The sequence below is a fragment of the Oreochromis aureus genome, linkage group 8 (genome assembly GCF_013358895.1).
Source record: "Oreochromis aureus strain Israel breed Guangdong linkage group 8, ZZ_aureus, whole genome shotgun sequence".
NCBI lineage: Eukaryota > Metazoa > Chordata > Actinopteri > Cichliformes > Cichlidae > Oreochromis > Oreochromis aureus.
Genome location: NC_052949.1, coordinates 17,970,476 through 17,984,248, shown reverse-complemented (window position 1 = coordinate 17,984,248; position 13,773 = coordinate 17,970,476). Strand labels below are relative to the sequence as shown.

The 13,773-nt window shown below is 40.0% G+C and overlaps 1 protein-coding gene across 1 annotated transcript in view; it reads right to left on the bottom strand.

Annotated features, from left to right (window-relative positions):
• Positions 1–5,066: 5,066 nt before the first annotated feature.
• The window catches only part of LOC120441448 (receptor-type tyrosine-protein phosphatase H-like), a 33,424-nt gene continuing 24,717 nt past the window's right edge, over positions 5,067–13,773 (bottom strand). Inside the window, exons 16-21 of the mRNA XM_039616603.1 lie at positions 13,693–13,769; positions 13,380–13,514; positions 13,097–13,219; positions 12,737–12,897; positions 6,635–6,770; positions 5,067–6,057 (exon numbers count right to left, since the gene is read on the bottom strand). Coding sequence (XP_039472537.1) covers positions 5,887–6,057; positions 6,635–6,770; positions 12,737–12,897; positions 13,097–13,219; positions 13,380–13,514; positions 13,693–13,769 — 803 coding nt within the window. The 3' untranslated portion in view covers positions 5,067–5,886. The remainder of the gene's footprint in view (positions 6,058–6,634; positions 6,771–12,736; positions 12,898–13,096; positions 13,220–13,379; positions 13,515–13,692; positions 13,770–13,773) is intronic.

Below are 13,773 nucleotides of genomic sequence, written 5' to 3'. Positions count from 1 at the left end.
GTTATTGTATCAGGGTGTAAAAGTCTTAGAAACACTGCGGCTAACAAGATCCTTACTCTGGACGGCATTGTCTTGAGCCGCCTGTTGTAGTGATTTGGCACATTATAAGTAAAATTGAAACATACAATACAGAAGAGGGGGTAGTTTTATGCATCGTAAAAACACAATCATGCATCTTCCAACTGTATCTTTCTGTTCTGGCTTTAGAATCATTGGTTGTTTACTGATCCGTACTTTGGGAGTCATACTGTTGTGATGCTGGGGAGAAAAGGGTAAGGTTTGATAGACTAAACCATTACACACAAAACCTCAAAAACCTAAAGAGTGTGTGAGACTGCTAGCTGTGTCGTTCAGCAATAAACTTATCTACAAATGTGTTAGTAAAGAGTGACGTGTACTTCTGTCACATTAAGCAATGGTTTAACAAATTTCACTGGAAACTATAAAAGGAATCTGAATTTAAATAGAACATAGTAGTGATGGATTAAGTGCAGGAAACACTAGTATAAGGTGTCTATGGAACAAATCTCCTTCAACGTTCAAAATGACCAAAGTGAGGACTACAAGCGTTTCTCTCAGTTGGTTGTGTTTAGGGAAAAAGCAGCTAAATACACTGAGACTGCTCCACATTGTTAGTGAGTTAACTCTGGATATCTGTGGGTTTGTCAAACTTGGAGTGAACAAAAGCAGAAAAACAGTAAAAGATGCAGACACTTAAAGTCTGGTTTATTTCATGAACACAGTGAAACATTTTACAGTCCACAGAGCAAAGTAGCATACATGATAAATAGATACACATAACACGGACAGTGAGAAGTAAAGCTCATCGTCTTACCACATGTTATATTCTGTAAACTAAAAATAAACCACAGAAATTAGAGTTTAGTGTTTTAAAGTCATCTATTAAAAACATGAGTCAACATTACTGAAGTGACACTTTAACAATGCTTCATATCACAGTCTTTATGATGAAAAATATGTTTTCTCGTTAGCACATGTCTGCGCTGTCACTTGTCATGAAAATGTCCAGAGCCTGGGTTCAGCTTCCTCTTCAATCACCACTGATCATTAATAGTGCGCACAAAAGATTTGTCACATTATCCCCATAAACAACTTGCTTTTATAGAAATCAGTGTGACACAAATATTTAGATTCTTGATTCACAATGTGCGTGAACTCAAAACTTTAGAGTTTCATATTTATAAAGTATCGCAAATAATACATTTATACCATTGACCTTCCTTCTGCGAGGGCACACACACACACACACACAGAGAGAGAGAGAGAGAGAGAGAGAGAGAGAGAGAGAGAGAGATCATTAATACAAAGGATTGGAGCCAGTTTTGGATTTTCACTTGTTGTTGGCTTTAATATGAACAGTCACATAAAATTCATTCCAATTTTTTGCCTTTGCTTCAATTGGGATGTTTCTTTAAATCTACAACTCCTTCCTTTTCAAAAAGTATGCTGACATAGTAAAGAAGTAGCTAGGGAACTCAGTAAGTATGAGCAACAATAGCTTAAGGACACTTTCTCCAATAAAGAGGAATTCATCATCTGCAGTTCGTAAAAAGTGCCATATTAAAAACAATTCAGCACACCCTCAGAGTGCGGATACAAACTGTTTTCAGGTATAGAGGTAGAGGTACACTTCATGTACTTATCAACATACAGTTCAGAGGCTTGCATTAGAGTCCTTTGGTGCTTTGGCATCTTTTATTTAGCATGGTTATACCATTGTGAATGTAGCTATATAAATATGCTCAAGAGTCTATCATATGTTTTTGGACAACACGTGTCACATTTTAAACAGTGTTTGAATAATCAGCGCTGACATACAGACATTTATGCGCTGGGTATAACAGACATGCTTACCGTGTTAAAGGCCCGCGGATGTCTTGGAGCAGAGAAACACGCCGTGTTGTTGCTTTTCTCTATTGTATAAGCAACGCCCGACTGTCAGAAACGCTCTGTGCGCCTAGTCGGCTCCAACGCACATCCAGGCATCCGTGTGAAAGAAAGGTGTCGCTGCGGCTAGGCTGTCAGGATAGTCAGGCTTTTATTTATATTTGCATTCTGGTGCGTTAAAACTAGCAGTGTCTGTGGCCTGCTTGGATCATCATTCTGAAAATTCAGATATTTAAATAAAATGGTGAATTGACTAGTGATGAGGAGCCACTTAGATCCGTAAAATGAGGTTTGATTAAATTAAACTCTTATGAACAGCGATGAATTCTACCTCTCTGCTGATGTGTTCCAAACAAACGATGTTTTCTACATGTCCAAACTGTGTGCTAACTACCTCACACCGCTGTCTCTGGGATCCGAAAAAATAAAAAGTTAAAACGCTATACCTTGCGGCAGTTGTGAAGTGCTGAGGAAAATACTGTGTATCTGATGGGGTGTTTTTATATAGGTGGATTTGGTTTCAGTTGGCCTCTGAGATGCAGAGATAAAGAGCAGATTGTAAAGAAGAACGGTGGAAAACCCTTTGGAGGATCGGTTGGTCAGTAGAAAGTGTAATTGACAGATAAAAGAGCACTTTGTAATGAAAAAGGTGGAAAACTATGGAACTACAGTTGGGATGTGTGTGCTGGGATGCTCTTGATAAGGAAGCCGCTTTTATTGTTTTATGATTTGTTTTGTTGGCTGTTGGGGCCCTAACTGTAACCCCCTCTGTCTAATCATCAGGTCTTGCTGTTGCAGAGTGTGGCTATGTGTGATATGTAGTTGTAGAAGTATCACAAGAAAAGTTTATTTCTAAAGCAATACATGTTGTTTGTGGTATTCTGTTTAAAAAACTATTAGCCTCTGTGTCTTTCAGAGCGCTAAAGAAAAGTGGAATGGCCCTATACTAGTTAAATTAAATGCTGTGTGGGGATATATGTTTTTAGAAGTTTCGCAGTCTATTTCTAAAGGGATACCTGTTATTTGTGGCACTCTGTTTGAAACTATTAGCCTCTGTGTGTTTCAGAGCACAAAAGAAAAGTGAAATACCCCTAAACTAGCTAAATTAAATCATCTATGTCTAAATAACAGAGCGCTGAGACCTATACAATCCTTAAAAACAGTTTAATTAAAACACATAATGGTTTCATTAAATAAAACACTATTAAACACATGTAAACTCATATGACCCCTGAACTCACATGCACGAGCAAAGCTGCAGGCTACAGGGGGACACGCACGCGTACATGCACTTACATGGACGCGCACAGGGTGGTGGTGGTGGTGGTGGTGTGGTGTGGGTGGGGGGGGGGAGCTACAGGTATATTACTACTCACTTAGTAGTCCCCATGGACAAAGGAAAAGATATCAGAATGTTTGTACTTAAAACCCCAATTACAAAAACGATGCTGTGCAAAGTGCAAATAAAAACTTTGCAAACCTCATGAAATTCACAATACAACATATGAAATTTTTATCAGATGTTTAAAACGAGACCATCTACAATTCTGAGGGGAAAACTGTCTCATTTTGAATTTGATAACTGCAATACTTCTTCAGGGAAACTGAGAAGATCAGCTTCTTTGTTTTTTGGAGAAGAATGTTGTTCAATTCTTGTCTGAGACTGGACTCTCACTGCTTAACAGTCTTGTGTCTTCTTTGTTGTATGTTTTGTTTCATGATATTTTATATTTCATTCTATAATACATCGCAGGACATAATCTCTTCATCACTCCGTCTTCTCAGGTAGTTACATTAAACCGTCAGTCTATTTCATTTAAGGATTCAATTTATAAGAATAATTCATCAGAAATCACTTCCTCATGACTTCTATTGTGACTTTTTAAAGAAAAATGTGTCTGCTTGTTCTCAGTTGCAATGTATATACTAAACTGCATTTGCCATCTCATACAATACACTAGAGATACTCCTGCAGTGCAGTCATGTTTTAGAGTCAATGTGGTAATTGTGCTTCTAATGCTTTTAATCACGCCTCTACATCAGCCCATACACAACATTATCAAAGCAGTGTGCTGCACAACATTGCTAAAATGTTCTGTCCCTCTCCCGCCTGACACTGATAAAACTGAGTCACTATATCCAAGCAGCAGTCAGCACCATTAGAGATCAACCAGAAGGCCCTCAAAGCCCTAAAGGGAAGTTACTGATAGTAAATTCTCTACTGTGTCCAGCAGTCAGGACCCCTCAGGTAGCAACGTCACAGAAGAAGATGCATAAATAGTTGTGTTTGTCATAAACTGGCTGCGCAGCAGGCAGGAAAGAACCAGAAAGCAGACTAACAGGCAAGACTTAAACTCAGAAACACAGCTTTATTGCTGGCGTGCAGGTGATACAAAAGAAAACTAAAACTAAACTGGAATTCTGGAACCTAAACATACAGAGAAACACAGGCAAATAGACAGCCATGAGTGAAGGAGAACGCAAATGGACTGAGGGAAACAGAGGCTTAAATACACAGTACAACGATGAGGAAACAGAAAATACATGGGGAACAGAGCTGAGACAGAGGCTACGTTGGCACTGCAGGTCTTAATGCTCAATTCCGATTTTTTGATCAAATCCGATTTTTTTGTCTGCTTCTTCACACTACACATAAAATGCGACATCAAACGCTCTCCAGTGTGAAGAGCGTGCCCGCATGCGCAAAAGAAGATGTCACACACAACTCGCTCTGTTTAGACCCAGAGCAAACAATATTGTTTGACTGATTGCCCTTAATATAAAGACTTCGGACTTTATGTTTCCAGATTTTTGCTTTAAGTTATTTTGTTATTTACATAATAATGCAAATAACCTAATAATGATCCTTTTGCTGTTTTAGAGAGCGGTGCTTCAAAGGATAGTTGCAGATTTCTGTCAGAATCTGCAGAAAATACAGTAAAAATAAAATGTTCACATTTCTCCAACATTGTCTTCCCAACAGTTTCACCGGATGGTAGGAAATCATTCGCGATGTCCTATTGGGCGCTGATAATTGGCATCTGTCTTGTGTCAGTGATGTAAAAGACGGATTTAATGCGACATGACCGTTCACACAGCAGTCGCTTTCTAAAACATCGGATATGTATCGGATTCAGTACCACATACGAAAGTGACCCAGATTGGATTTGAAAATATCGGATTTGTGCCGTTCACACTGTCATACCAAGATCGGATATGGGTCGCATAGGGGCGAAAAAATCGGATTTGATGCGCTTTCGCCTGCAGTGTGAACGTAGCCAAATTAGACATGACGACACCAGGGAACCAAAACTAAACACACTGAACATGGAACACAAGACCTTCACAATAAAACAGGAAATGAATGAATGCAAGACTGACACATGAGTTTGACAGAGGAGTGGAGGAAAGGCAGACGAAAGGGAGCAAGGGAACACGAGGGAGAGAGAGGAGATATGACGGGCTCGGGAAACATAGAATGGAACAGAAGGAGGGAGACAAGACGCAGCGGCTCATACAAACACATAAACACAGACACAGAGAGAGAGACACAGAGGGCAAAGACACAAGGGGAAACCTAATAATCCAAGAACTAAACAGGGAGTATAAAGAAATTCAAAACAGAATAACTAAGACTATAAATGAACCTGAACATAAACCATAATACAAAATATCACTAGAACAGAAGAAACTCAACATGCTGGGTGAAAAGGACCCAGGACCATGACATTTTTAACATTCCCAAGTCATCAGAGAGCTATTTTCTCACACAAAAACAACAACAACAACAACAACAACAACAACTATGATATCACACATTTAGAAGAGATGCAAACTAAATAAGATCTGAAGTGTGCAATGCATATACGGAAACAGTTAAGATGTAATAGTTTGTATTATTAAGTTTAAAACCAAAATATTGCTCATAGACAAATAGTTTTTCATTAAGTGCATAAAAGATTAAGTGCAGGGTTAATACTAGGCGTTTACATTGTGCCGACGGAACTCTTGGAGAGCAGTGGCATTGACGTATATGCTGTCTGCCGTCTCGTCCGTGTTCTCGTGTATATCCTCATAAATGTTCTCTTCATTTGTGTCTTTTGGTTGCAGACTGTCCATGATGCACTGGTGCAGAAAAATGTACTGGGACTGAAAAGGAAATACCAGAAGTTGTTGGTTATTTGAAATGCAGAACTTCTGCCTGTAAAGATCATAATAGTTTCTTTCAACATTTCTGCACAGTTTCAAAATAAAGCATTCGATTTTTTTTAATAAACAAAAAGGTCCAATAAGGCTTTGTTTTATGAAAACAAATTTTCAGCTCTCTTACTTAAAAAGATGTAGACATAGACCCTTAGAGAGAAATGCTGGCTCTAATGTCACAAAGAGGACTATAATAACACTTCAATCAAGTGTTTTGCTGTAACAAGTGCAATGAACAAACTGGATTAAAAAATATTTTAAGGAGGCATCTGCTGGTTAATGTGTAAAAAGTTTGAAAAACAAAAATTGAACAATAGAAAAAATCTTTCAAACTCATATTTTAAGATGAAAGGATGGACAATAAGGACCCCAATTTAAAAAACAAAAACAAAAAAAACCTGCATATCTTATGATGACTAAAATGCTGTCTGTGTGTTGTTTCACCAGCTGTGGCTACAAAGACATACATGGTCAGCTAATTAAGGAAGTGGTGGCTCAATCAGAAGCAGTTTAATACAGTTACCTCCTTCTGCACCATGTACGGTCGGTTCAGTCTCATCTTGTGTACGAAGGCATTGATGCCGACTGCTTGTTCTTTCTCCAGCTGCTGAAGCAGCACATCCAGGGAAATGATAGTGCCAGTTCTCCCGACTCCAGCACTAAGAGAGACACAAGCGTCATAATAAGATAGCAAAAGGTTTTTAAGGTCACATAGAAAACTCTCATCACTGTGTCTGTGCCAAAGTTATTATAGTTAACAAAACCTAAACTAGAACATACAACTAGATGTGAAAACAATGTGGAAAACAATACTGTACACAACAAAACAAGCTTCAATAAAATTATAGAGGAAATGTCTTTAATTGTAGTCTTTGTCCCTTTGGTGAAATTGTCATCACAGCCTGCTCAGTGAGAATTTAGTGCATGTGTTTGCAATTTGTAATGTAATATCTGCTAAAGACTTTTAAAAATATACCCCTGACAAATACCCTCAATGTTATCATTATAAAAAACCCACAGAAACTAATGAAAGCTTCAATAAAACAGAACATTTCCAAAGAGTAAAAGCCAAAGTGAAACCAGTAAATGCAAAATGAAACTAAAGTGAGCTGAAAACAAGACATCACGACAGAAAGAAAAACAGATTAGAAAACACAAAACCCGAACGACACTGTTCTGTCACAACAGACACACACTTTTAATCACAGACAGGAGTGTTTGGGAGTGTGGGAAGATACCAACCCTTCACCTGCTCCTAATACGCTGCCTCGAAACATCACATTATATTTTTGCAGTATCAGTCAGACACTGTACATGCTGTGTCTCTGTCACATATAGTAGAATTTATAATGTTGTGGTTAATTGTATGCCTCCTCTTCAGATCCCAGAAGAGGTCTGACTATAACTGTAACACAGCATGTTGTATTCTACAAAGTCACCGGAGCACAATTGTGTCATTGGTGGTATTTATATTTATGAGAATGATCCCAATTTGTCTCAGTGAGTTTTCATAATCTTACGGGATTGAAGGCCCCAAAAGTAAAGAAGTAAGTATTAGGATGAACTAGTTGCTCCTAACTGAAGATCTTTAAGCTCAGCAATTATATAAAAAATGACCTTTAATATATTACGATTTAATATTAGTAAACTCTTTATGCTGACCAAATTTATGGTCTACAGCTTTTATGTCACTTCTTCTTAACCTAATGTGAATGAGACTAACGAAAGGCTGCCTGGCAAAAAAAAAATCACCTGGATTTAACCAAGCAAATAGTCAATAGCTTTCCCATTCATAATTACTGCAGTAATCAGTAATAATGTTTTATAATTTTGGCAACCAATAGCTTATTTAACCCTAACCCTGAAGTAGCTTCTCATTTCTTAAGCGGTTATTTCGGAAGACATATCCTGTAGTAATGGAAAATATGTTAGTCTGTTTCAGAAAGGTCAAATTACTGGCCTCCATCAAGGAAAGAAATATAATTGCTGAAACTACTAAAATGGGTTAAGACATTTCCAACACATAAAAAAATTATAATATATTAAAATAAATATTAAAGGGATTCACGTGGGCGTTTGGGAATGGCCGCACCATAGAGAGTCTCTGACCCCGTCGCCTTAGATTTAGTTTTAAAAAAAGTTAGACGCTCCCAAATAATACACTTCTGGACTGTGATGACTTGCTAGATCAGTGTCCTCGATTTTATTGAAAGACATGGCTACAGGAACCAAGAATAAGCGCGTGCAAACCCGAATCTCCACGATGGCGGTGGGGGAAACTAATGCTAGCAGTGCCAATGTTAGGCCTGCTAGCCAAGAAGAAGGACCAAAGATGGATATAAGCGGCCTGTTTGCCGAAATGACTAAGCTTGGAGCTACCCTAACTAGTGTTGCGGTCGATGTATCTCACATCAAGTCAGACATGGTGGAGTTTAAAAACGCTGTAAGTGCAATCCAAATACGGATGATCGAAGCTGAGGGCCGCATCTCAGATGTGGAAGACAAAATGAGGAGCATAACAGAAGATAATGGCAAAAATGCTAAAAAGCTTGAACAACTATGGGCCCAAGTAGACGACCAAGAAAACAGAAACCGCAGAAAAAGCAGAGTATGCCCTCTCTCGTCTTAAAACTATTTTCTATGAGGATGGGGAGAAGACAGGCAGGCTATTAGCAAGACAACATAAGCAAATGGACAATCAGAATGTTATTGCAGCAATTAAACAGGATGATAAATTAGTTACATCCTCTTCAGATATCAACACAGTTTTTAAAATATTTTATCAAGATTTATACACGTCCGATAACAAAATAAGTATGGATCTGCTGAGTGCATACTTTGCTAAAATGAAAATACCAAAAAATTGGGTGCTCTTCCCAGGGTGGTCGATGGCCAAGACGGCTCCGTATTCATTCTCGGCACGGCCTCTTCTCGGGCAAAAGAGCTCACTCCCCTTGAGTTTGCGTTTGCTTTCTCTCTGTACAGAGACGTTCTCTGCACTGCTTTTCCCTCCCGAAGACAAGAGTTCAACTCCTACCTGTCCATCGTACTCGATCTCGCTCTACGATTTGGCGGCACCGGCTTCTATAAGTATCACAAGCAGTTCGCTTCTCAGGCAGCTGCTCGCCTCCGGCAGTTTAACCAAGACACTTTCTGGGGCAGTCTCGATCAAGAATTCTACTGTCGGGTCTTTGCAGCTCGTTCTTCTTTCTCCTGTGAGTCGTGCGGTGCCCCGTCATATCCCGCCTCCACCTGTGCCATCCCAGCCCAAAACAACTATCAGCACTCACGCTGTTCTTCCATTTTTACCCGGTCGACCCCGGCCACAGTACCAGGAATTCCCAAACCCACGACTTCCACTCCCTCCATGCCTTTGCTACAAGGTTCAGACAAGTGGGGCAGGCCCATCATGCGCCTAGGAGGCCCCTCCATCTGCAATAACTTTAACGACTCCGGCTGTTCCATGTCTCAATGCCGCTTTCTCCACTCTTGCTCCTTTTGTGGCGGCGGATATTCCCGACCCGTATGCCCCCACAACCCCACCGAACCTTGAAAAATAAAAATAAAAATAAAAAATATAAAAATAAATAAAGAAAATGTTAAAAAAAAAAAAAAATGTTAAAAAAAAAAAAAGTTCCCGGCTCAACCCTCGGCAACAAACGTTTCCAGGTCTCCCTGCCTATTGAATAGCTCTATCGCATCACTCTCCTCCCCGAACTTCAAGCGTCAGCTGCTCTCGCCTTCCCGTCATTAGTACTATGTTCTTCGCTTAATCCCGCAAGGCCGCGCATATCTCCCACCCGCTTAACTCGTAGCGTCTCCACCGTCACTCCTCGACTCCATCACATCTTCTCCTACACCGGTCAGCCGTCGCACCCCGAAGACACTCAGCCCTGCACAAGCGCCGCCCCTTCTGCCGGCTTTGGGGGTTATTACAATGGAAGGTGGTTCTCCTCAGCTTGGCCTCCCGAGTCCCGCCATTACATCCACAAGCGGTTCCTTCCTTCTTCAGCTGTTTCCGAAACTTTTCCGGCCATTATCGCGGCCTCCCCCGTGGCCTCGAATGGTCAAGAAGATCTGTTCTCGATCGCTCCGACAATCTCCCCGTAGTCGACGTAAGCAACAACTCTCCTTCCATCATGCCTCCATGCAGCGGCCCACTCATCCAAATTCTCGGCCCCATGCAGGGGCCACTCCGACTCCGGTTCCTCCTTTTCAGCCATGACATTCGAAATCTAAACCCTTGCATCGTGGAACCCAGCAGCATCTCCAAGTAGCAATATTAAATAGTCCCTCAGCCAGCGCGTTGTCCACCTACGGGACCATTCGTAACGCGCCCCGTTCGTTCTACAGTAACTTCAATCTCTCCTTCCCGTTATTCAACATCATAACCGATCCAGTTTAATACCTTACGCCTTCCGGTTTCCGCGCATAAAATTCCCACGATAAAGACATACCTCAGCAGCATCTACTTCTCCGGCAAACTGCTCTCCGAATCTGGCCACCCTATAACTAGATCATGGTTCTTTCACGCATTCGTCAAGCGCTCTCGTCATCTGGGATTCCTCCCAATCTCTTCTCTAGCCATTCACTCCGTATCGGTGTCGCCACTCCTGCCTTTCGCTAGGAATCCCCAACCACATAACCAGCTCCTCGTCTGTTGGTCATCACAAGCCTACCGTTTTACATTCGTAACAATCTCCAAAGACTTCCAAAATCGCCCAGTCTTCACTTCCACAGGGGATGGCTTCTTTGGGGGTTCTGCCCAGCCCGGGAGCCGTCGCCAGTCCCCTTCGAGGCCTTCCCCAAACCGCAGCACCAGTTCATACTCCCTCATCCCTCTCCGCTCATCGTTCAGATGTGGTCCCAGCTAGTGAAGTGGGTGGACAAGGGAATGAAGTATCTTGGAATTGAATTGAACCCAAATATTGAGGATATTATGACTAACAGTATGGGAAAAATATTAAACAAGATCAATAAAAACTTGGGTACATGGAGTAAACTAAATTTGACATTGTGAGGAAAAGTAAACACAGTAAAAATAGTTGTAGCACCACTCATCAACTATTATACAGGAATGCTGCCTATGTGCATCCCGCGACGGATGTTGCAAAGCTACAATAATATGATAAAAGATTTTCTTTGGAAAGGTGGTAAACCCTGTATTAACATTAATCTGAAAAAAATCTGGGAAAAGGATCTAGGGTGTACAATGGATCAAGGTGCATGGGATTCTATATTGTCGAACAATGGATTATACATTAGGGAAGCCAGGGGGAAATTTATTCAATATAAAATTCTTAATAGATATTATTATACTCCTTCAAGGCTGTATAGAATGGGGATTGGTAGAGATGACTTGTGTTGGAAATGCCAACAAGGTAAAGGTACTCTGATACATTCCCTCTGGGAATGCCCGCTGGTTTTTCCAGGTTGGAACACTGTATTGAATTATTTGCAGAGGTGGACACTTTGTAACTTGCCCAGATCACCTAAATTATGTCTACTAGGAGACAAAGGAGAGGTGCCACAATTAAATAAACACCAGTTTAGAGTGTTAAGTACTGCATTGGTAACATCTGCCCGTATCATTTTGGAACACTGGAAGGACTCCCATATTCCAACGCTTAAAATGTGGAAAGAAAGAATGATTGGGAACGCTGCTTGCGAAAAGATGTTGGGAAAGTTACATCATGTGACAGAAGCTGCAGCTGAACAGTGGGACAACTTTTGCACCTACGCATCTACCTGACTTGGACATTTGAGCTTAATGCAACAGATGTTAAAACCTCACTGTTTTTGTTTTGTTTTGTCTTTTGTTTTTTTGTTTGTTTGCTTCTTGTTTTTGGTTGTTGCATTTTTGTATTTGTTGTTATCAAATGCAAAATCTAATAAATACTTGAATTATAAAAAAATAAAATAAATATTAAAATCTGGAGGAAAAGTAATGAGCCATCATCTTTTGAGACTAAATATGGTTGCAAAATATTCTTGAATGATTGTGATTTGAGCTCACTTAAATGTTTGGTGAAATCAAATCATAAAAAACAAAACAAAACACAAAACTATTTGACTTGCTGTCATCACTCAGTTCAAAAAACAGCATCCGTGTGTGTGCGTGTGTGTGTGCGCAAGCAAATGTGTGTTTCTGTGGGGTCATTAGTGATAATTCAATAGGATAGGGACCATCAATGTTGAAAACTATATACATGTTTTAGAGCAACACTTTCAGAAAAATATCCCAGAAGTCCTGCAAGTGGCCTACTTTTACCTTCTTTTACTTTACTTTTACTACTTTTAGTAGGCATTTGGAGGACCTCAGGGATCTTAGGACCATTCACTTTTATAGTTTAGCTACTCAGTTCTCAGATGTTTGTAGGCTCTTAAAAAATGATGCCACATTTCGCTGTCCCAGCTTTATTGACTTGTGTTACTGCCATCAAATTTAAAATGAGCTGATATTTATTGTTGGAATTTGGGTTGTAAGTGATGTGATTTTACCTAAGTTTGTTGAAAAGATCATCTAAACTAAAGGCGGTCCAGTGAAGTATTAGAGTGTGTAGCTGGGTGGATATTGTATAAAAGCAACCCTGCACCCATGTAAAAGGAAACACTTATTTCGTACCTGCAGTGAACCACAGTTGGTGCTTTGCCCCCTTCTCTCTCTATGTGCTGTCTCACCAGTCCTCTGAACTGGATCAGGACCTCTGTGCACTCTGGGACTCCATGATTAGGCCAGGCAGTAAAGTGGAAATGTTTAACTGTCTGTTCTTCTGAGGTTTTTCTCTGTGAGGAACATTCATATACAGTTACTTTAGGTCTATGTCTTGATATACAGCATAATATTTTAATTATCAATCAACCAATATTCTTTTAAAACCAACATTAACAGCTAAAGCCAATAATGTTTTCTATGAATATATTTTCTAGCCTTAGTTAGTACCAACTACACACACACTCAGAAGAAATAAGTAAGTTTTTATACATCTTTCAGGTTGAATTCTCTCAGTGTCCAGTTGGTCTCCTGTTGCTCAGATCTCATGGTGACCAACAGCTCTCCATAAAGGCATGGCTTACTGTCTGCAGGCCAGTATTGTTCACACTTGGTCTAGAAAAATGAACAAAAAGTAACAAAATACACGTACAAAATGTATATTAATCATAGATCTTGATCTGTTCTTTGTGAAGTAACCAGTATGTTTCCTCCTGACAACCACTTCCTTGAAAGACTAGCAATAAAACATTTTAAGATTTTCCTGAAGACTTACCCGCCCTCCTTCAATGCAGTTGGTTACCATTACAATCCTCTTAACTCTTTGTTCCCAAATCATTCTCCAGAAATCATTAACAGTAGAGGGCAGAGGGCCCTGAGTGGCAATGTACTCTCTGTTACTGCTGTAGCCCTGAAAAGCAGTGGACAAAGTTAATATGTAGACTAATTTAGCTTGTATATCTTCTGCTCATTGCAGAAATGAAAAAGGAAAGCCCATGAAATCACACAAAGATGCTTGTTTATATACTCTCTGTATGGTGTAGTTATAAAGAGATCTTTACTGAACTTTATCTTAATGTAACACTTACCGGCATGTAATTGGCATTGATATAGTCTGAAATTCCATCAGGATCTGATGTAGTTAGCTTCACACGACACCAGTCATCTAA